We start from the raw sequence: 25,249 nt of genomic DNA, 5'->3' as shown, positions 1-25,249 counted from the left end.
TCCCCTATTCTTAAAATACATGGCTTTTTAAAATTTCTTTTTAAAATACAACATGACCAAAGTCATGGACTATCTTCTAGCTATCAATTATCTTTATGCCTTTGCAAAATCTGTCCCCTGGTTCTGAAATGTATTGCTTCCTCACCTCTACCTCTTAGAATCTTTAGCTTCCTTCAGTGCTCAAATGCACTATTCTTTGTTCTCACAGTTAAAATATCCCCCCCCCTCACTCCCTTGTATTATCACCAATAGCAACAATAGTTTAGAAAATTCACACTTAAGTGACCTTATATGAAAAGTATATAACATTCTGCCCTACTGGTCTCTCACCTCTCTGCTGAGATAAGGAGGATATATAGCATTATCTGTTTCTAGTGATCCTTGTGGTGTCATTATATGTATCATCCTAAGTAAGTGACTTTACCTCTGTGCTTCAGTTTCAACTGTAAAATGGGACCAATAATAGCATAACATAGACAGTTCCTAGTCCTCATAAATACATGCTTATTCCTTTACCCTCTCCCCAAAAGCTTCTTTCTAACTTAAATGAACTCTATTGCGGGGGGAAATATCATTTGAGATGTCAGGAGACCCCAATGGGTTGCCAAGGTAGGAATGGGAGTTGTTGTGATCATCGTTCCTGGTTCCCAGTGGTGAACATTTCACTGGAGAGGTAGCATGGCCATCTACTCCCAAGGACAGCTTCAGTCTTTTGAGTTTTAATTATAGTTCTCTAACAAATCTGCTGGTCAAATTTTGGGTCATCCAGCTTACTCCAGTCAACCAAACTCATTTAGTCAGGGAGAATAATGATTAGTTATGACGGAGCAGGATAAATGACTGCAATCTATTTCCATCACTCTTCATGTATTATCTGGGGAAAGGGCCAATTTGTATTAAAGGAAAAAAAACTATGCTATCTTTTTCATTTAATTCAATTCAAAGAAACCAGCTATTAAATATATATAGTATGTGTCAGACATTTTAATAGAAACAAAGATGCAAAAGGCAAAAAGGAAGCTGTCCCTGCCTCAATGAAAGAGAGGCCCTGCCATCAAGAAGTTTACACTCTATCATGGGAGACAGAATAGTTACAGATATTCCATCAATCAAGAAGCATTTACACCATGGACTGGATATCTGGCCAGGTTCCTTTCCTAACTTCATCCATAAAATAGAGCCCTTGCCCTCAAGAAGTTGATTTGCTTCCTCTTCAAAGCACACTTGGATTCCACCTCCTGTGAGAGGACTCTCCTGATTAAGCCCTACCTCCCTCTTGAGATTTCTTACAATGCCTTCCTTTATTCTTTATATATTTTCTTATCTATGGATATGGGACATGGATTTATTGCTATATTGCTTCTAGTTTTAGTTCAAGATTCTCATTTTTTATGTGTGGAAACTCAGTCTCAGAGAGAAGTGCACTACTCTTGTCCTTGAAGTTAGATGATAAAATGGATAGGATGTTGGACCTGGAATGAGAAAGACCTGAGTTCCAATCTAGCCTTAGACAATGGTAAGCTGTAAGACTGAAAAAAAAATCACTGAACTTCTGTCTGCCTCAGTTTCCCCCTCTGTAAAATGGGACTGATAATATCACCTACTTCACAGGCTGCAGGGAGGATCATATGAATTAATATTTCAAACTATAGTGAATATATAAATACTACCTTTTTATATTGCCCAAGGACACATAGGTGAAAGAGATGTAAGTAAAATCCAAATCTAGTGTTCTCTATATTTTGGTTGTCTGACCATTTCAGTTGTACCTGACTTTTCATGACCCCATTTTCTTGACAAAGATGATGAAGTGGCTTGTCATTTCCTTCTTCAGTTCATTTTATAAAGGAGAAAACTGAGGCAAACAGGATTAAATGACTTACCCAGGCTTATATTGGTTGGTTGGATCTTGTCCTTCGTTATCGAAGAAGACCACAACGACATCACTGTGTTAGAGACAAATTACAGTGTGTCCGACTCTGGCTGATCGGATCAGTAAGAGCTAGGAATGCTCCACCACAGTGGAGACTTGGAGTGGATTCACTAAGCTTACGTATCTCAAGGGTCCTTTGAATGACTATAATACTGCCATGCTCATAGAACACAGCCCCCTCTTTGATGAGGGTATGCCATGCTGGGTGGTCTTGCGCTAGTGTCTCTCATGTTGTACAATCAATTCCAAAGTTTTTAAGAGAGACCTTTGGGGTGTCCTGGTATTGCTTCTTCTGACCCCCATGTGAGTGATTGCCCTGTCTTTTTGGCAAGTGCACATCTAGCATTCTGTAGTGATATTGGGAATGCTAGGCAGTTTAGTTTGAAAAAAAAATGACCTCAGTAGTTATACAGGGTTATATAGCTAGTAAGTGTTTGAAGTCACATTTGAATTCACTAAGATTAGTCTTCTGGATCTCCTCAGGTTGGGTACCTTGTCCACTATGATACCACCTAGCTACCACATAGATTTAGAGATATAAGGGATATTAGTGAGTCCAACTTGCTTATTTTAAAATTGAGAAAACTGAGGTCCATGGATGATAAGTGACTTATCCAAGGTCCTAGGGGGTAATAAGTGAGTTCCAGTCCCTACACACAAAACAACTAAATAAAATTCATACTTCTTGTTCCTTAAAGTAGAAGACTCTTTTTGGCTAATCTGTCATTCACCCTATCTTATCTCCAGTTTTTAATAACATTTGAATTGCTTTTCTTTCAAGAGGACAGGTGTGTCTGTGTGTGTGTGTGTGTGTGTGTGTATGTGTGTGTGTGTGTGTCTGTGCTTGCTAATCATATATCACAACATTCAATTGTGCATCCTGAACCCTTGGGCTTTGTTATGTGGAGGCCTTCCTGGCATAGCAGAAACCACCAGTAATCAACTTTGCTGAAGGGTGATGGGAAAGTGACAGATCAGGTTCTGAGCATCCTACATGTGAGGGAGGGAGCCTCTTATTAGCTTCAGAGTCCACCACAGTACCCTGGGACATGTTTTTCAGTCACTGATCAAGCTTGAGCTGTTAAAAGAAAAACACTGAGCAGTGGATGCATTTATTTCATCACAAGAAGCTCAGTTTGGGCATAAGACAGTCTAGCATTCCAGACAGATAAATGCAAGGATGTCTAATGGAAAGTCCTTCTCTCTTGGTGCACAAAATTTCCTGACTCATAAACTCAGCCAGAAGAGACAGTTCTCATTCCAAGGCTTTCAATGGCTCCCTATTACCTTGAAGAGAAAATATAAAACATTCAGAATGGAATTTAAGACCTTACATAATCTGGTCCTATTTCATTTGATTCTCTTTCAAGTATGAAATGTCTGACAGAAATTAATTACTTAATAAATCCCCCCCTTCTCTGCTCCTCTCTCTTTCTTCTATCTCTCTCTTTCTCCCATCCTCTTTGTCTGTCTTTCTGTCTCTTTCCCTCTCTTTTTCTCCCTCCTTATTTCTTTACTTCTCTCTCTCCTATTCTCTTTTCCTCTTTGTCTATCTCTTTCCAGCCCTGCTCCATATCTATCTTCCTCTCTCTCTCTCTGTCTGTCTCTTTGTACCCCTACCCCCATTTATCTCTGACATCTTTTTTCTGCCTCATATCTTTCTCTGTCTCTGTGTCTCTCTGACTCTATCTCTGTCTGTTTCCATCTTCTCCTCTCTCTCTCTCTCTCTCTCTCTCTCTCTCTCTCTCTCTCTCTCTCTCTCTCTCTCTCTCTCTCTCTCCCCAGCCCTTTCTATATCAATCTCTGCCTCTTTCTGCCTCACTGTCTCTGTCCAGTTCTCAGGTTCTGGCTCACTCTCAGCTTACCACTAGCTGCATGTTAGCTCCCATTCCCTTGCCTTTGTACAGCTATTAAGGAGGTCCCCCATTGCATCCTGGGCCATCATTAGTCAACTTGACTTTTGTCTTGCCACTGGCCTTCAATGACTCTGGAGAAGAGGGACTGATAATTGTACAGCTCTACATCATGTAAATCTAATTCATTCTTAAATTATGATATCCTAAGTCCTTGGAAAGAATGAAGAATTAACAACAGTAACAGGTTTCAGCTCCTGAACTTCCAATGTTCTCTTCCTCAATATCCTGATTTACCTTTAATGTTTCTCTCACTTTCCACTTCCTTTTTAAGACCTTTCCTGACCCCAAAGTTGTCTTCCTTTTCAAAATGTTTAGAATTACTTAACATGCTTTTTTGTATCTCTACTTTTTATTGAATTATTACAGTCACACCTATATCTTTGTGATCTCATTCGGGTTTTCTCAGCAAAGATACTGGAGTTGTTTGCCATTTCCTTCTTCCGTTCATTTTACAGATGAGGAAACTGAGGCAAGTAGGATGAAGTAACCCAGGGTCACCCAGCTAGTAAGTGTCTGAGACTGAATTTTAAACTTTAAACGTAAAGAGAGACAAAAAGTCAGAGACAAAGAGGATGGGGGAAAGAGAAAAAGGAGAAAGGGAGGGAAGTGGAGAGGGGATTTATTAATTCAGTTAGTAAGTGAGGCAGAAAGAGGCAGAAATTGATATAGAGATGGGGTGAGGGGTGAAGCATCAGAGAAAGAGAGAGGAGGAGACAGAAACAGAGAGACAGAGATAGAGTCAAAGAGATACAGAGAGAGAGAGACAGAGGCAGAATGAAAGAGATATAAAGAGGCGGAAAGAAAGAGGTCAGAGACTTGACTCAGATGTGGCATCCATCATGTCACATACCTGCCCTGTATACTTGCTTATCTCTTTTTATAAGTTCAAAAATTTAAAGATCCAAAGGATCTCACAGGTTATTTAGTTCAATCCACTCATTTTCACAGATAAACAGTGTTCCAGAGAGATGAAATGGCTTGCCCAAAGTCACACAGTAGTTAATGGTAAAGCTGGGATTTGAATCCAGATCTTCTGATTTCAAATCTGGCATGATTTTGGCAGCTGTTTTAGTTAACTAGTTTAATATAAGATCTTTGAAGGCAAGGAATGTTTTGCTTTTAGCTTTGTATTCCCTAACCCTTAGCACAAAGTCATCAACATTTCATAAATGCTTTTGAACTAAATTGATTGTTACACATTCCAATTGTTTAAGTTATAAAGGTAAATGGTTCTTCATTATTTTTTGGCATGGCAGTGGGGTTAAGTGACTTGCCTAAGGTTACACAGCTAGGTAAGTATTAAATGTATGAGACAGAATTTGAACTCAGGTCCTTCTGACCCCAGCATTAGTGATAACTGTACCACCTAGCTGCCCCAAGGCTAACATTTCTAAGAATCCCTCCATGCCTCTGTCCCCCCATAAATCCATTTCACAATGTGTCCCTAAATATAAAGACCTCAATGATGTCATGCCTCTAGGTTCTTCCATGGGAAGAACACTGGTTTTAACCCTTTGGGTCCAAGTTTAAAAAAAGGAGAATCAAACATATTTTCTCCAAAGTTGAAGAATTGTGTTTGAAATCAGACAATCAGTTATTTCTTGAGTACTTGCTATACAATAAGACTCATTTATTTGAGACTTTTGAGGACATAGCTCAAAAATCACTAGAGAGAGCCATCATGTAGTGGAAAGAATACTGGATTTTGATTGGTCCAGATCCTGGCTCTGACACCGGCACATAGCGTTGCATGTATCTTTGAACCTAGATTCCTTCACTTTTAAATTAGGATTAAAATGTTTCTCTTACTTATTTCATGGGGCTGGTAGTAGTAGAATGATTTAGAAATCTCAAAGTTTCCTAGAAAAACATGTTACTGCAAAAAATCCCCTGTTTCATCAGCATAGAAGTCTGGTGAAAATTATTGATCATTTGCCTAAACAGTGGGAAGAGATCTGAATTTGGATCCAAAGGACACAGCTTCAGTTCTTGATTGGACACATAAAACTTGTATGATGTTGTATAAGACAGTTTAGTTTGCTTCCTGGGCTTCATTGTCCTCATTTTAAAATAAGATATTTGGATTGGATCTTCCTCCAAGTTGTAAATCTATGATCCTATGATGCTATAGCTTTCTTTAGTGACTAAGAGTGGCATCAATGTGGACAGGAGAATAGCAATTTCACAAGGCCATCATCCCCTCACTTGTGTCTGGTCCTAAGAAACTCAGTCATTGAAATGACCATGCAGGGGGAAGAGAGGTTGTTATAGTTGAGGGAATGTGGAGAAAGGCAACTGGAGGGGTGTCAACATTATACCAGAAAAAGATTGCTTGAGAGAAATGGGGACATTTAACCTAGAGAAGAGGAGACTTGCTAAGAAAAATGACCACAGTCAGCAAGTACAACTGAGAAAGAGAGAATGGCCTTGATGAGTTTAGTCCAAGTGTTCAGAAATAAAAGCCATGGCTGCAAGTTTCAGAGCATTAGATCCAAGCTTAACAGAAAGGTAAATTTCCCAACACTTGAAGCTAGCTCAGTGTGACATAGGCTGCCTCTGGGGATAGGGAGGTTCCCCTCATTGGAGGTCTTTAGGCAGAGGCTAGATGACCAGAGAGGGATAATTCTTCAGGTTTGGGATGGACTAGCTGGCCTTGGGGGATGCCTCCAGCTCTGGGGACCTGTGAATCACTTTGAGGACAAAATGATAGAAGGGGATGCCTATGTCTCTGCAACAGTTCAGCCCCTCTAGCAAATAGTACTCAGCAATGAAGAGACATAAATTCATAAGATTACCTCAAGTCTAATTTGATGGATCTTTCTACAGCACACTGCTCACAAAGAAACCTGCTTAATTTTCATATTTATTAGATTAGATATCTTGGGAGCAGAGGAAATGGCAGACTTTTTCTAATGTGTGCCTACTGTCAATGGCACCCAAGAAACAAGAGCTGCTGGAGGCTATAATAAAAGATCCCAATCTGAAGAAATTCTGACCCTGCCTCTAGAGAACTAGGGGAAAGAAATTCTCTGTCTTCCTCTCTGGATCATGATAAATGGGGAAGCACAGTTAAGCTGATAATGATGATGGAGGAACACCCATTGAAGCAGTTAAAAACAGAGCTTTCTTAATGAAGGTTAGCTCTTTGTTCTGTGATGGGAAGGAAGGGAGAAGATCAATGAGTTTTGCTTTGGCCTGGGGGACCCTGCTAAAGGGGATGATAGGGTCCAAATCTACTCACACTAATGATGAAGGGGCTGTCTTAGAAACTAGTGCCAGAAGAGGAAATAAGACTCTTGGAGTGAGTCATATTTTGCCCTTTGTCTTCATCTCTTCTCCTTTATATAGATTGCTCCCATCTACATCTGCTTTATCTTGAATTTATCTCTTCCTTTTTTCCCTTTCCCATCTCTTCTTCTTTTCCTCCTATTACTTTGTTATTTTTACTACCTCCTCTATTCTTTATTTTTTCCTTTCTCCCCATCATTATCCCTATCTCCTTTCTCTTCTCTTTCCCTTCTTCCCTTTCTTCTTCTAATTCCTCCACCTTGTTTTTTCTCTTCTCCCCCTTCCTTTCCCCCTCTCTTCTCTTCTTTTCCCTTCATCTCCCCTCTTCTAGTTTACTCCCTTCTCCTCCTTCCCTTTCACCTTTTTCCTCTCCTCTATTCTCCCTTCCATTCCACTCTCAAAGTTCTATTTTTTAAAAAAAATATTTATTTTCATCTATATGAGCATGCATATTTCCATGCTCCAAAATTTCCTTCACCCTTCCTTCCCACCTCCTCCCCTAAGCATGGGAGTCAGGTTAGCATTTTACATTCACATTTTGTTAAACATGTTTACAAATTAGTAATTTTTGGCATAAGGAATTAGGATTAAGGGAAAGAGATACATAAGAGATAATTTTATAAAGCATTCATCAGATTCAGAAGGGTTGGGTTTTTTTCCTGTGTTTTGTTTTATTTTGTTTTTCTTCCTCTATTTAGGGATAATATAGTCCGTAACCAGCCAGATACAGTTGTCCTAGCTATCTGGCCTGCCAAGAGGATCTGCTTCCATCAAGATTATTCATCTCATAATGTTGTTGTTGATGTGTACTTTGTTTCCTTGGTTCTACTCCCTTCACTCGGCATCAGATCCCATAAGTCATTTCATGCTTCTCTAGAGTATGACCATTTATGGTTTCTTATAGAACAATAGTGTTCCATAGTATCCATATACCCTAACTTGTTTAGCCATTCCCCAATGGATGGGCATTCCCTCAATGTCCAATTCTTTGCCACTACAAAAAGAGCTACTATGAATATTTTGGAACATGTAGGACTTTTCCCATTTTTTTATAATTTCTTCTGGATATAGACCAGACCTAGAATTGGAATTGCTGGGTCAAAGGGTATGAACAGTATGCTCTTTGGGCATAGTTCCATATTGCTCTCCAGAAAGGTTGGATATGCTCGCAACTCCACCAGCAATGCATCATTAAAGCTTTCTTTCTAGAAGCAAGCTCACAAATATGAATCTCTAGTTTTCACCTCCTTTCTGAGCTCCAAACCCAACTGTCCACAGGAGATCATCACCTGGATTTTCCCACTAATTTCTTAAACTCATTGTGCTCCAAACCAGGCTTGCTCTCTTTCCTCTTAAACATGATCTTCTTTATGACTTCATATTTTCTTTCTCTAGAACCAGCTTTCATTCTATCTCCCCATTTTCAAAAGCTTGGTGCATATTGAATTCTTCCTTTTCCCTATTTCCAATATCCACCATCTCCCATGTCATACCACTGTCTGACACTGGTAAAAGTAGCACGGAATTCCCACATCAAAGAAGGTATTGTGCTCAATGAGCAAAGCAGAACTGAAGTTAGCTCAAAAGAAATATGAGATGAATAAATTTAGAGAATCCACCCCAAATGTTCAAATGGACTATTTGGCCCCAACATGTGGTAACGCATTCTGGATATACACCTAGAATTGGAATTGCTGGGTCAAAGGGTATGAACAGTATGCTCTTCAGGCATATGTCTATATCATATTGGTCTGATCAGCCACAATCAGATACACTATGGCTTGATTCTAAGATGGTGATGCCATTTTGGTCCTCTACAAGAACAAAGGCTAACAGTCATCCAATCTAATATCCAAACCCTCACCAAATTTTGATACTACTTCTTCATTAATCCCATTTGTCTTTCCTCCTTTCCATTTTTTTATCTTAGTATTGCATCTTATTGCTACTAGCCTGAGCTATGGGCACAATTTTCAACGTTTTCCTATATCCCTCTCCTCCTATTCCAGTTCATTCTTTACATGGCATGATGGGACTATCATTTCATTATTTTGAGAAATGTTTTCTTTCTTAATGCAGCCCATGGTCCATTTTACTTTTCTTGGCTATTATATTAATAAATCAATCAATCAATCAATCAATATCTATTCACTGTCAACTGTGCCAATCACTTTCTGGGGAAGCATACAAAAAAATGAACCAACCATTGTTCTCAAGAAGATTAGATTTTTATCAAGGAAATAATGATGTATATATCTACAATACACATAATACATATGGACACAAATATGCATGCATGTGTGGACAATATACAAATGTATATACATTTGTGTGTGAACATATACACACACTATCTACCACTAATCCAACCATAAACCTTTATGAAGTGCTTATTTTGGGATTGTGAACTGTGCTAGGTTCTAGGGAACAAATACAAAGATTGACCCAAGTCCTACTCTCAGAGATTAAATTGTTTGTCCTTCCTTTTTTGAAGAAGACCACAACCTCGGGTCGGGGGGTCAGGGTCGGGGGAGTGATGCCATAATCAGCACATGAACTGGATTTGAGTGAGGGGATGTTGTACTAAGTCACCAGCCTCACTTTTCCCTCCAGAGTCATCTGGATTCAGTGGCCAAATTTGAGTTAGGATGACTGGAGATGGCCCTGGATGTGAGGCAATCAGGGTTAAGTGACTTGCCGGAGGTCACACAGCTAGTAACAGTCAAGTGCCTGAGGACAGATTCGAATTCCAATTCTCCTGACTCCAAGGTTGGTGCTCCATCCACCCTACTCTCAGATAATACATTCTAACTGTTGACTACTACTGAGATTATGAGTTGTTTTTCAGTTGTGTTCAACTCTTTGTGACCTCATTTGAGCTTTTCTTGGAAAAGTAATTGGAGTAGTTTACAATTTCCTTTTCCAACTCATGTGACAGATATGGAAACTGAGGTAAACTGATTTAAGTAACTTGCTCAAGGTCACACAGTCAGTAAAGTGCCTAAGATCATATTCGAATTCACAAAGATGAGTCCTCCTCATTCCAGGCCCTGCAATCTATCCATTGCACCTCAGTTGAGAGTATAATTCATTAAAATTCTCAAATTTTTTGCACATAAAAATAATTAAAGCCCTAAATGATTGTCATTTCAATTCTCCCTACCACAAAAAGGTTGAAAACGTTGAAGAAAGTCAATGTGGACATGTATGTATATTAGAGATGCTGAAATTGTTCCCTACCTGTCTTATCAAGAGGCAATCTTTCATGTAGATTTGTCCTAAAGAAAAACAATGAAACTACTTATACAATTTTAGTGGGGATTTTTTTTTGGGGGGGCAGGCTTGTCAGGCTGATTGGATCCAAGAAATTAGAGGTTTATTTGAGGCACTCCTATAACAATCATCCAGCCAGTGCCAGATAGAAAGGTTCCCATTAATACTTCTCAGGCCTAGACAAGTCGGTTCTGCTAAGTTTGGTCTATTCTGTGCTATTAGAGCATGAAGCCAGTGCTCTGTCAGCCTCAGGCAGAGTCTTCCCGAAGAGGATGCAACTTTGATCTGGTATCTGAGGCTGTTTGCAGTTACCCGGAACCTCCCAAATGCCTGGCAATTATCTGTCTGTTAGCTTCCAGGACTGAACATGCTCTCTGGCTTCATGCTGTTTTTCTAACCATTTTTTTCTCTTGTAAAATCATCTTTGGTTTGATAATGAGGAAATGTGATGAGTTGCACACTAGGTAAGAAAAAAAGGAGGTGGAAGGGTCCTTACTCAAGTGAAGGAGGCCACAGATTCTTGACTGAAGTCACAACTGGGGAGCATAGTGTAAAGAGCAGAATATATGTCCCTTGAGGACCAATTGTTTCCATTTTTGACTTTGCATCTCTCATATCCAGCATAGTTATGTAATTTTTCCTATTTTGGTCTCTGTGTGTGTGTGTGTGTGTGTGTGTGTGTGTGTGTGATTTGAATGGGTACATGGAAATCTTGGTGTCAGAACTACCTTCAACATTGAAAATCACCATGGTCACAGCTGAAACTTAGTATGGAACCTAAATCACAGGGTAATGCGAGAAAGGGGGGAACCAAGGGAGAAGAAAGAATAATTATAATGATTGCTTATAGACATGTCATTTTATGTAGTTTTGTAATTCTTTGAAGTAGAACAAAGCTTATATCCTAAAAATAATATAAAGGCTGTTACCATGAGTGTCAATATGGATGCTGGGAACTCTTTGATCCATACCTGTGAAAGAAAACCCAAGCTAAAGCTATGATCTGAGATTTGTCAGAGCATATGATGGGGGCAGGGAGGTGCTAGAACCAAATTAAACAGGTTTGGGAGCCGATGGTTAAATTTTCATTGTGAACATGACTAACATGGAAATATATTATACATGAATGTACATGTATAATCTTTATCAGATTACTCACTGTCATCGGAGGGGGGAGGGAAAAGAGGGAGGTAGTAAAATGTGGAATTCAAAAGTTTAAAACAGTGAATGCTGAAAACTATTTGCACGTAATTGGAAAAAACTAAAATTGCATTAAAAAAAGAAATAAACTTTCATTCTGAGCATTTACACATCAGAAATTGGTAAATATTATAAACTGAGATTTGTTCCATTGTTTTGTTAATTGTCTAGACTTCAGAAAGTCTTAATGATGCAGATCATACTTTAAAATGTGTCGTATCTACATTTCCCTCCTGTAGTTATTTAGTCATTTCAATAGAGTCCTACTATTTGTGACTGACTCCATTTGTGGTTTTCTTGGCAGAGATCCTTAGAATGGTTTTCCATTTCCTTCTCCAGTTCATTTCACAAATGAAGAAACAGAGGCAAACAGGATTATATGACTTGACCAGGATCATACAGTTATTTCAGTAGAAGGCCAAATTTGATAAGACTTCCTAGCTCTAGGTGTGGTACTCTATCCACTTTGCCACCTATCTGCCTGGTTTTCCAGGAGAGCATTTGTTAAACATTTTCCCAGTTGAGAATAGATATGATTTCTTTGGCTGGCCTCTGAGATTGTACCTATTCTAACTGAGTTCAGAGTGTGTGGTATTGGGATATGGGTTGCACTGAAAATATCTAGCCTTTAATGAACCACATTGTTCCGGTCGATACTTTTGGGTCCCTGTTTCTTGCCTCATTTCCTCCTATGCCGCTCCATGCTCAGTAACAGTCTGATTTCTTTGCTAAACCTCAGCCAACTTGTCATTTAACAACGAGTTATGTAAAGTAAATATTTCCTCTTTTTATCACTACATACTCCGAATGTCTTAAAGGAATACCTATAATGTCCTTCTAAAACTTTACATTACCCACTAAAAGTCCTATTACCAACCCCATCTGGGCTTCTTCCAGCTACCACATCTCTTCCCTTTCCTGCAGAGTCATGTTTTCTTGCCATTACTGAAAATGAAACCATCACCAGTTTTCCAACAAGGTGCTTTCGAGAGCCTTATGTACCCTACATAATTTTGAAATGAACTGCTTTCCTACTTCAACTGAAAAATGAAAGGTGTCATACATTAAAGTAATTGGGACTTGATGTGACTTTAAACCTATTTGCTATACTTAGCATGGTTTGGACTTTTAAAAACTGCTTTAGGAAAGAAGGTTTTCCTTGTGCACAAGCTTCTCCCTGATGTTAAGTAAAATCCCTTTGGAAGGTGCATTAATTTTGAGGATTTTAGGGTGTAATTTATGGAGGAATTGCATCCAGATATCTCACAATGGGGTATGTGTCAATTTATTTTAGGATTCAACTTTTGTGCCACCCCCCATAGTTAGCACTGTAATTGGGAATGTAAGTGGGGGCAGAGAGCTACCTTACCAGAGGAATTATGCCTTTGAGGGGGGAAGGTGTTTATCCAGGGTGTTTAGGGAGGAAAAAGAGTAACTCTTCATTCTTTTTGGAGAATTAGACTGCCTTCAAACCTGGTCCCTTTGGGGACATTTGCTTGCTTGCAGGGTTAGTAAGATCAGACACACACACACACACACACACACACACACACACACACACACACACACACACACACACAATGTCTCCTGGGTGTTGGAAGGGTGAATATGTAGATTCCAGGAAAAGGTTCCTGCCAACTGGTTGGCTGACTGATCCTGGTAGGTTGAACCATTAGTAGGTAGTTGGGGGAGTGGGTTTTTGTGTCTCTGTGGGGTACCTGGCTAAGTCTGGCTCCATCCCCCAGGAATATTGGGAAGGGCTAGGTTTGTGAAGAGAAGATCTTTTAGAGGCAGTCCAGTTTGTAAATATCTAATGGTATTTTTGGATCTGTATGTGTCTTGTCACCCAATAAAAGCAGATTTTTCAACTTATAGCCCCATTTCCTCAACCAATAAGGGGTGTCCCTGTACTCTTTATTCAAAGCTGACATATTATGTTCTAGTCATAGTGGATGCTTTAATAATAAACTCAGCCAGGCTTCCAATCATTCATGTTGAACTGATTTGGCTGTGGTCCTGGTGGACGGTTTACGGCTAAAGCATTTGTTTCTGTGTAGCTTTCATGGTGGTGGATTTTTATGAGCTCGGATGTTCATTCATTTGGAAGGCTGAGGATGAAGAACCTTTGGGTATTTAGGGATTCTCTCTCTCTCTCTCTCTCTCTCTCTCTCTCTCTCTCTCTCTCTCTCTCTCCCCTCTTTCCACTCATCTCTCTATGTTCTTGTCTTCCTTCTCTCTTTTTCCTCATCCCTCCCTCCCTCCCTCTCTTTCTTTCTCTATTTCCTCTATGTTTCTGTTTCTTTGTCTCCTTCTCCCTCTTCTCTTCCCTTATGTCTGTCTCCCTTCCTTGGCTGTCTTTCTTTCCTTCTCATCTCTCTATCTGTGTCTCTTACCAATTTTTGCAGGAAGAAACAAGTCAGGGTCTTGAAAACTTTCTTTCCATCTCTATGTTTGACCCTCAGGTTCAGTTACTGCACCTCCTTTCTCTCTCTTATTAGCAAAATTTTCTTCAAAGTGGTGGGGATCAGGAGGGGAGTGATAAGGGAGGATGCTTTAGCTCAGCTTCTGTCATAAGCACAGCAGGCCCAAAGGAAGGGTCTCCACAGACACGCGCAGTCTTTGTGTAACTGGTATAAGAGGTGATGGAGAATAAAGACTTCCCTTTGGGCTCAGAGTTGGGAATAGCCTGATCTTAATCATAATAAGATCATGGGCTTGGTATTTCAGGGGATCCCAGAGAAACTTCTCCCGAAGCTCTCATTTTACAGACAGAAAATAAGCTCTATAGAGGTAAAAGGGAGATGCCTGAAGTAATACAAATAGTCAGTGGTAGGGCTGAATTTGAACCCAGGGCCCTTGACTCTGAGTCAATCATTCTTTTCACTGTACCATGCTGCCTCTCATAATTTTACCCAGTACAATCCCTTCATTTATAAAATGGGAAAACTGAGGTTCAAAGTTGGGATAAAGGGAACAAACATTTATTAATCACTAAGTATGTGCGAAGCACTATATGAAGCCAGTTTCAGATTGTATACAACCCTATGTTGCTATTGTTCAGTCATTTTTCGGTTCTCTCCTACTCTTCATGACCCCATGAACAGTTTTCTTGGCAAAAATACTAGAGTGGTCTGTGATTTCCTTCTCCATCTCATTTTGCATATAAGGAAACTGAGGCAACTAGGGTTAAGGGACTTATCCAGGGTCACCCAGCTAGCTACGGAGGAAGTATTTGAGGCTAGATTTGAACTTGGGAAGATGAGTTTTCCTGACTCCTGATCCAACATTCTGTCAGGCCATCAAAAACCCTAAGGGCTAGGGCTCTTAATATTCCTACTTTAGAGTTGAAGAAACTGAGGCAGACAGAGCTTATGTGACTTGCTGTGGATTATATAGCTAGTAAACAACCAAGACTAGCTTTGAATGCAGGACTTTCTGACTCCAGGTCCAGTACTCTATCTACTGTGCCATCTTGCTGTCTAAAATAACTCTTCTAAGGTCTCAAAGGTAGTGAGTGGAAGCATTGGAATTACAAGCTAGGAGCTCTGGTTCCATGTCCAGTCTCTGCCCCATGCCTAACCTTTAGCCCCTTATGTACTGATACATTTTTGGCATTCTTTTTTCCTTATTAATTTCAACTTCAAATTATCAAAGAACATGGAATATCATAATAGGAACAAGTTCCAGGCTGGGTACTAATTACCTACCTCTATCTTCATTAATGAGATTTCCTGATATAAAGTGAGGTCTGAATCACAGCAGGTACATTAATGCTTAGAAATGCTTTCAATGAAATGTAAAGTACCGTAGCTGTGTGACCCATATTAGTGCCAATGGAAGGCTTGCCCCCAAATTCTCAAGCAAAATGCTAACATCTAAGCCCTGTGCTTAAAAGAAGAATATCATAGTGCTTGCCAATTATAGGCCTTCTGCATATAATACACAGCATATACCCTTTCACTGTCTCAGAACATAGATGGAGTTTGAAAAAAAATAAAATTTGATATGAGGTGTTCATCTTATATTGCAATACCATATTCTTGGTCTAATGAAATAGTCTCTTCATTTGTTTTCCTACTTTCACTCTTTCATTTCTCCAACCCATCCTCCATGCAGATGGCAAACTGATATTTCTAGAACCTAGCTTAAGCTATATCCCTCTGTTAATCAAAAACCTTCAGTGGCTACCTATTGCCATTAGGCTAGAGTGAAACCTCTTTATTCTAAACATTTAAATCCCTTCACAATTTGACTCAATCACACTCCTCCCTTTGAGGTCTTATTTCAAATGATTTCAGTAATATAATCCACCACCTTGAAAACTGAAAATCTATATGCCCACAGACCTAGATGTGAAATAGGAGGACATAAAACCCCCAAACTTAAGCTATTTACTCCCTCTGTCAAAGGGGTGAGCAGAGTTCAATTCTATTTTTTTTTTGGCAAAGCAATAGGATTAAAGGGATTTGCCCAAGGTCACACAGCTAAGTAAATATTAAATGTCTGAGTCTGGATTTGAACTCAGGTCCTCCTGATTCAGGTTCAGTGCTCTATCCACTGCACTCCCAGCTACCACTAGAGTTCAATTCTAACATAAAAATTGAATGTCAAGAAATTAGTTGCTAAAATGAGCAAACAGCAATAGCAAGAATAAAAACCTGGTCATAAGAAATTCCTTTGGTGACAGGGGATTAAAAACCCAAATTGAGAAGAAGAAAATGACATGGAACTATCTCCCTAGAAAGACTCAAAGAAAAAAAAGAACATGGGTCCAAGTGATAAATTTAATGCCTATTATTGTTAGGTCCAGTGGAGAGAGGCCTGGAGCTGGAGTAGGAAGACCTCAGTTCAAACATGGCCTCAGATATTTCAACTGTGTGATCCTTGGAAAATTATTTCACTTCTGTCTGGCTCAGTTTCCTCAAGTGTAAAACTGGAATAATAAAACACTTACCTCCTAAGGTTGTGGGGAGAAAAAAAGAGTTAATATTTGTAGAGTGCTTTGCTATAAGTAGCTCTTATTAGTAGCAAGCTGGGGTAGTGGATAGTGTATACAGGATTTGGGATCCAGAACACCTGAGTTTAGATCCAGCCTCAGATCCTTCGTAGCTGTGTTACCCTAGACATGTCTGTTAAGTTCTTTTTTCCAGTCACACAGCTCTTAAAATTATTGAGAACCTGCACCTCCTAGCAGGGGAATTTCCACATCAAAGAAATTCCAGATTCTTCAATTACTTGAGTTTATAATATAGTTGCCAGGCCCTAAAGATAACTAGTGATGACACCTGTTTTCCATGAAATAAGGTTGGATATGCAAGTACTTTTCTTTGAAGCCAATTGGCACTTCCCAGGCAATATAGCTACAATCTGGGCAACTAAAATAATCCTTTTTCTCTGTTTCTCTTACCTTTAGAGAAGGTAATTTAAGAGTTGAAAGGGATCTTGGGGCTACCTCAGATCCAAGCTATATGAAATGGATTCCCATTGGAACATACCTGGAAAGGAGTTATTTGTTTTCTAATTGAAGATATCTAAGGAGGGGAAACTCATTACCTCTTTAAACAGTCCATCAAACCAAATTTCCCTCGCTGTAGCTTATACCCATTGCTCCTAGTTCTACTCCCTTGGGCCAAGCAAAATAAGGCTACTCCCACTTCCACCTAACATTCCTTGAGCTACCTGAGGTTACCTATCCCATTCTCACTCCCCTTCCCCGACTTTCCTATCTCTTTTAATTTTTTTTGTTTGTTTTTAGTTTTTACAAAGTAATGGGGCTAAGTGACCTGACCAAGATTACACAACTAAGTCATTATTCAGTGTCTGAGGTTGAATTTGAACTCAAGTCCTCCTGACTCCTGGGTTGTGCTCCATCCACTGTACCACCTAGTTACCCCACTTAGCTCCTTTTGTATTTTATTTATTTTTACATTTAGATTATAAACTCCCTGAAGTCAGGGACTATCTTCCTTTGTATTCATTATATCTCTAGAGTTTGCACAGTCCCTAGTATATAGTAGGTGATTAATAAATGTTTACTGGGTTTGGATTGTAACTATAGCGCTGGGATTCGAACTCAGGTTCCATGACTGAGATTATGCTTTTCCATCACAACAGGAGATCACAGATCATAGATTATAACTCCCTTGACCCTCCCTTCACTCCATTTAGTCTTCGTTCTCCTATTCTCTGCTGACTCTCAGTTAAATGAGGACATGGTGTGGGCATGACAACTGTATTCTGAAGACTTGGAATTAGAATTACCCACTTCTGAAGCTGGAAAGAGACCTGCAGGAAGAGCAGGAAAAAGAAACAGGATCTCATTTTCCAGGGCTCATCTTACAGATATCCAGCACTTGTTAGAAACCTCTTTTAGAGACTGAGGTTGGACAGGATTCACCACCTCATTCAGTCTTTCAGAGAAGGTGGTGCTCCCTCCATCAACCTATTGGCTTTTAGCTGCATAAAGATTATTATAGTCTCTTCATAAAGGACTTCCTCAATATATTCACAGCACTGCTTTATTTTGTATTATTTTTACATGTGATTCCACAAGAGGAGAAAAAGTGACTGGGAGGAAGAATAAATGTATTTTTATGAAGGACCAGAGAAAGTCCTCAGTCGGCATCCCTGGCTTGCATAGAATTCTGTGGGTTGGTAAAACATGGGAAAAAAGATTCCTTGTTAAGTTGATTTGAATTGTAAAGCAGAGGTGTAAATAATTGTTTTTGGTGGGGTAGAGGGAAGGGGTCCTAGATTTATTTATTTTGGGGGGTGGAAACTATCTCATCATTTGCAATGTAAGATTATAGAGGCTTACCTGATTCCTGAGATCTGAGGAAGAGACTTGGAGGAGGAAATGACTTTAGAAGCCATTGATTGTGACTTATTTTACATTGAGCAAACAGATTCAGAGAGGTTAGATGACTTGTTCAGGATCATACAGTTAGTTATTCCAGAACCTAATGCTTACTAACCCAAAACCAACCTTCTAAACAGTATTTTGATGCTTACTATATAATGAGCTTCCATGATCCTGATCTTTAGAGAATGCTTTGAGATAAAAAAAATCATGGTGAAGTTATGGCAATTATAATCCTAGTCTATTTTACAGGGACCTTCCCAGAATCTTAGAGTTGAGGGAGTTCAGAGGTCATCCAATCCAACCTGTACCTGACTAAGAATCATGTCTGCATTTCCAGTGAGTAGCCATACAAGAGTTTTCCTATAACCCTCTGAGGAGGATGAATATCACTGCTCCAAAGATAGACTATTATGTTTTGGGATAGCAGGAAGGAAAGGAAAAAGAAAGAATGAAGGAAGGAAGCAAGGCAAGAAGCATGGATAGAAGGGGAGGAGGGAACTAAAGAAAGGAGGAAGGAAAAATAGAAGGGAGGGAAAGAAGGAAGAAGGGGAATAAAGAAAGGGAGGGAAGGAGTGAAGGAGAAAGGGGAGGAAGTTAGGAGAGAAAAGAAAAGGGAGAGAGGAAGGAAAGAAGGAAGGAAAAATGGAAGGAAAGAGGACAGAAGAAGGAAATAGGGAACAAGAGAAAAAAGGAAGGAAGGAAGATGGAAGGAAGGAAATAGAGAAAGGGGAAAGAAAGATTGAAAGAAGGGAGGGGAAGGGAATGAGGAAAGAATCAAAAGGAAGAAGGGGAGGAAAGGAGAGAGGGAGGAAGGGAAAGGAGGAAGGTAGAAGGAAGGTAAGAAAAAGGGAGAGGAAAGAAGAAAGGAAAAGGGAAGGAAAGAAGACAAAACAAAGGAGATAGGGAGCAAGAGAAGGAAGGGAGGAAAGAAAGAAGGAAGAAAATAGTGCAGAAAGGGAAGGAGGAAAGAAAGAAGAGGAAGGAATGAAAGATTGGAAAAAGACAGAGGGAGGGAGGGAGGAAGGGAGGAAAGCAAGAGGGAAGAGGAAGGAAAAGAAATGAAAGAAGAAAAAAGGAAGGAGTTAAGGAGCAAGGGAATGAAGGAAGGAAGGATGGGTGGCAGAAAGAAATAGGGAAGGAGGTAAGGAAGGAAAAAGATTGAAAGGAGGGAGGGAGAGGGAGTGAGGAAGGAAGGGAAGGGAAGAAGATAGAAGAAAAAGAAAGGGAAAGAGGAGGAAAAAAGGAAAGTGAACAGAAGGGAGGAGGTAGAGAGAAAGAGAAGGAAGGGAGGGAGAAAGGAAGAAAGCAAGTGATTGAAAATTACCTACTATGTGCCAGGTACAGAACTATTTATTATTTCCAAATATTACCTTATTTGATTCTTATAACAAAACTGTGAGGTAGATGCCATTATTATCCTATTTTAAAGGTGAGGCAATTTAGGCAGATAAAGGTTAAATGACTTGTTCAGGGTCATTCAGCCAATGTCTGAAGTTGTATTTGAACTTGGGTCTTCTTGACTTCAGAACCAGAACCCTCTGCATTGTGCTCCATCCTTATCTACAGGTAGTTTAGTTATTAGCAACATTTTTTCTTATATCAAACCAACATCAGGTTCTTCATAATATCCCTGTATGGCTTTCATTGTACCTCAAGAGTCAAACAGAACAAGTCTAATCCTTTTTGGACATTTTCATATTTAAAGATAAATATAATTTCCTCCCTAAGTTTTCTTTAGGCTAACCATCCTGATGTCATTTAACAAATTCTTATGTGGCATGAACTAGAGCTCATTCATCACAATGGTCTTCTGCCTTTGATTACTCTCCAGTTTACCATTGTTTATCCCGAAATGTCATGGTGACTGTCAATTGAGCACAGATGGTGAATTACACTAGGGCACTCATCGCCTTATTGTTTTGCTTAATGCAGCCAAAGATTTCCTAAGTTTTCTAGGCTGCCATCTCACATCACATCTCACACGATTGCAAATGCCCTATCATTCTAACTACTCTACCCCTGCCTCTGGTAAGCCAGTGGAGTCATATGGTGGGGGATTAATGTTGTGGGTACCATTTTTGTTTCTGTTGGGATAAAGATACATTTCCAATTTTTTTTTTTAGTTTTTGCGAGGCAATGGGGTTAAGTGGCTTGCCCAAGGCCACACCACTAGGTAATTATTAAATGTCTGAGAACAGATTTGAACTCAGGTACTCCTGACCCCAGTGCTCTAGCCACTGCGCCACCTAGCTGCCCCAAAGATCCATTTTCAAATCAGGTATCTCTCAATTGCTCACTAGGTGAGAACTGAGAACTTAAGACTTCTTAGGAGTGAGAGAAAGTATGTTTGGTTTGGCTGAGAGACTGGACTATACTCTCTGACCAATATAATATCAGGGAACTAGTTGTAATCAATTAATCAATATTTGTTAAGTTCCTATATATGTATCAGGAACTATGCTAAGTACTGAGGATACAAAAAGAGGCAAAAGACAGTTCTTGCCCCCCAAAGAATTTACAATCTTATGGGGAAATGCAACATACAAACAAATATATAGAAAACAATCTATTGCAAGATAAATAGGAAGAAATTATCAAAGGGAAGGCAATAGAATTAAGAGGAGGATTTAAGTAATTGGGGATCCAATTGAGTATCAAGCCAAAAGAGCATTTTAACCAAACTCCTGAGAAGAAACTATTTGAGGAGAAAAGTGCATCTTTTTCTTCCCCACCCTTGACCAAAGGAGAATTTTATGAACTTCAGAAGTAAAGAGGAGTTGGAGCTTCCCATTTTTCCTTTAACTATCCTAGCTGTGTCCTTGGAGCAGCTAATGGCAATGAATGCATCCGGATCCAAGAACTGGCTGACTAAGGTAAGGAAAGCAGATTCAATGCTCTATAAAAAGTTTAGAAGGAAGATATTTAACAGGAACATCTTGAGGCATCCAGCAAAATAATGTCCAAGATCTGTGAGTTTCCCCTTTACAACATGTAGTTTTTCAATATTGAATTCACTTTCTTCTCAGGTAGCTACATGGTGCAGTGGATAGAACACTGGTCTTGGAGGCAGGAGGTTGGGAATTCAAATTCAAACTGAGACCTACTAGCTGGGTGACCTTGGGCAGGTCACTTAATCCTAATTGCCTTGCATCCAGGGCTATCTCCAGTCATTCTGGATTCTGATTCACATCCAATTGGCCCTGGAGGAGAAAGTGAGGCTGGTGACTCAGCACAGCATTCCCTTCACTCAAATCCAATTCATGGGCTTGGCACAGCATCACCTTCTTGATGTCATGGTCTTCTTCAAAAATGAAGGATAAATATCATCATCAGCATCATCCTTCTGCAAGTATTAGTGGGAGAATGTGTCATAGACTTTTGGGGAATGTTTATACCAATTATGATAACTGCAGTAAATATCACTCCCATTTCTTAAAAACCTAATTAAATCTGAATGATTAAATGATATTACCTGATAACTATAGTAACAAACATAGGGGTTTCTGGGTATTAGAAAACCACTGTCTATCCAGTCTTTCAAGGCTACCCTTGAATATTGAGGCGAAAAGTAGTTTACCCCTGGATACCCAATATGTCAGTGTGACTGTGAGTTTGTGTAAAAACTCCTGGATTTTATTTTAATGTATGACATAAAGACTCCTGAAATAGCCAAGCCAGAAAAATACAACATAGAGTTTAAAATTGAAAAATGAAGATCATTGTACTTTTTTTAAAGAGAAAATACTCCTCACATGTTCAAGTAGGATTACATTATCTACAGAAGCTTTTCCCCTTCTTTCAGTTGTTTTATTTTTGTGCCTTAAAAGTCAATGTCTGAGTTTTAATGGCAGTATCACCAAAAAATGTATGGAATGAATCCTATGGGAATTAAAAGCCCATCCTTTCAATGAACAATGATGTTGACATGACGATAGTTCTCTAGAGGGACCAGAGAAATATCAACTTACCTTAATTACATCTTCATCTGATGATCTACACTCCACAGACTCCAGCAGATCTGTCACAGTGCCATCCTCCTCAACAGAAACCACCTTTACAGGCACGGCTACTGTCTTCCCAGTGAGAATGGCCGTGTTCAAGATTTCTGCTTCCTGGAAGACCAAACAGAACCCCGAGTTTTACACTCCTCTGAATGACCTTTCCCCTGAAATGTGCTAATTCCCTCTTCTTGGCCTTCCTTGCAAAGAGAATCTAATTTGCATTAATTCCTGGAAAGCCTGGCACTGTCACAGCAGTAGGGGTTAATGTGACAGGTACAGCCATTATTAGTGTCATTACTCAAATTCCCAACAAGGAGCTCCAAGAACATGACAGAAGAAAAGTGTCTACATAAGAGAGCAAAGAAAAGAATGGTGCTAAATTAGTCCAACATAATACAAGATCATGGACAGAGCCAAAGCAAGGAAGGGTAGGAGTTGCTGTTTAGGCAGTAATGTGTGCAGCAGTCTACCAAGCTCTTATTGTTTCTGGGTCCTGAAAAATGTCCTCTCCCCTGAAAAAGCTGGAAAGGTTTCAATCTTACTGATACAAGATCCACCCCTATATCGGAATGGAGGAAGGGGTTATTGTGATTTTGATGCAATCAATCACTAAATCAGATTGTGAAAGTGAGACGAGGTCTATTTCTTCTTTTGGAACTTGTACTCCAGGCCCCATTCCCATGCTAGGGCAGGGTCTCATGAAAGGGATCATTTTTTGGCTCTAACAATAATAATAGTAGCTGGCTGCATGATAGAGAGTCAGGAAGACTGACATTCAGATTTCAGCTTCTTTTATGCTATCATCTCTTTAAAATCACTTAAATGTCCAGAGCCCTCAAGTAGAACTCTAAGGTTCTCATCTCTTGGGCAGGTGCTGAGGGAATTTTCACAAGGGAAATGCCAAAACAGTCAGGAACTCCTCTCAAATAATGCCACACATCAAATAAAATGACCTGAATGAGTATCTGATGAAAAACGCTGGGTACTCCTCTAGGGACAGAAAGTCAACAAATATTTATTAACCACCTATTATGGATCAGGTTAGGGCAGCTAGGTGATGTAGTAAGTAAAGCACTGGCCTTGGAGTCAGGAGGATGGGAACTCAAATCTAGGCTCAGACACTTGCCACTTACTTAAAACCCTTGCCACTGAATCCTGACTGGCATCCAGGGCCATCTCCAATTGTCCTGATTCCTCTCTGGCCCCTGCGCTCAGATGGCTCTGGTGGAGAAGGTGAGGCTGCTGACTTAGCACAGCATCCCTCTCACTCAAATCCAGTTCATGTGCTTGTCATAGCATCACTTCTCTGATGTTAAGGTCTTCTTCAAGAATGAAGGATTAAAAACACCACTGTGGGTCAGGTATTTTGCAAAGAGCCAGAGATACAAAGAAAGGTAAAATATCAAGGAGCTCATAATTTAACAAAGAAGACAACATGTAAATACAGATATACTTAGATATTATATGTGTCCTTTTATGTATGTATACATATAATATTATATATATGATCATGATGGGATGTGTATATTACATTATATATGATAGATTAGATAGTATATCACTTCATATGTCATTTCACATCATTTTACATATCATATGAAATGCGGCATATGATATGATATGTTTCAATAGAAGTCAATTCCAAAAAAGAAGCTTTTGGGGAAAAGGAAAGGACTAGGAACAATATCTTGTAGAAGGTGGTTCCTTCTGCATCTTTTTGTGAGTTGATTTGAGTTTTGAGTAGGCACTTGACTGGTCTATCTAAGAATACACTAACAAATTCCCCATTTATTTAGTGTCCTTATGCTCAGAGTACAGGGTGGTGTAATAGATAGTGCTGGACTCAAGAATATTTGGATAATAGCAGCCCAATCTTGATCCAGAAGCAACCTTAGAGGTCATCTATCCTAACTTCTTCATTGTATACTCAATGAACTTTGAGTCTAAGGGAGGTTAATGACTCACATGTCAAAGGGTAGATTTGATCTCAAGTCCTCTCACTCAGCGATTCATAGATCTAAAGCTGGAAGATGCCTCAAAGGCCATCTAATAAACCCTCCTCACTCTACACATGAGAAAAATCAGGCTCATGGAAGTTAAGTGATTTGTCCAAGGTCACAGGTAGAATAAGTATCAGAGATGAAAATTGAACCCCAAACCTAGAGGAGTCAGGGAAGTCTACTGTACAACTGCCAGGGTTCAAATTCCTCCTCAGATGCTTACTAATTGTATGATTCTGAGGACTTCATGAGTCTCCTCATCTGTTCATATATATATATATATATATATATATAGTATATTAAAATATATATATTTTAATATACAATATATTTAATATATATATATATATATAAATATATATATATATATATATAATCATTTCTACCTCACAGGACTATAATGAGACTATACTGTGAAAGAGCTTCCCAAAACTTAAAGTATTACACAAATTCAAGTTATTATGAAGTATTCCAACAAAACTGCAGTCCAATCATTTGCCCATTTATTCAGTTGTTTCCTGTAGCCCTAGAGCAAGATAAAATCTCTTGTGGGGAACATGGTGCTATCTTTAATGTCAGTTCAAAATTCTATCCTTTTTTCCCCCCTACTATACTGAGAAATAAGTCTTTTGCTGGGGTTCTGACTAAGCTTTTGAAAAGTCTTTTTTTTGAGTTCAGAGAGCTTCTGAAGGCCTCTGGGGCCCTCACCAGTCATTCACCTCTTCTTTAGTAAATGGTTCCTGCTCTGGGTTCTGACTGACCTCACTTGACTTTGG

At 39.4% G+C, this 25,249-nt stretch overlaps 1 protein-coding gene across 1 annotated transcript in view; it reads right to left on the bottom strand.

The window, feature by feature from the left end:
• The window catches only part of TMEM132D (transmembrane protein 132D), a 238,860-nt gene that overhangs the window by 119,910 nt on the left and 93,701 nt on the right, over positions 1-25,249 (bottom strand). Inside the window, exon 2 of the mRNA XM_074205321.1 lies at positions 22,441-22,584. Coding sequence (XP_074061422.1) covers positions 22,441-22,584 — 144 coding nt within the window. The remainder of the gene's footprint in view (positions 1-22,440; positions 22,585-25,249) is intronic.

Source organism: Macrotis lagotis, chromosome X, assembly GCF_037893015.1.
Source record: "Macrotis lagotis isolate mMagLag1 chromosome X, bilby.v1.9.chrom.fasta, whole genome shotgun sequence".
Classification (NCBI taxonomy): domain Eukaryota; kingdom Metazoa; phylum Chordata; class Mammalia; order Peramelemorphia; family Peramelidae; genus Macrotis; species Macrotis lagotis.
Note: the sequence above shows the minus strand (reverse complement) of the source record. Positions and strands in the feature narration are given on the sequence as shown.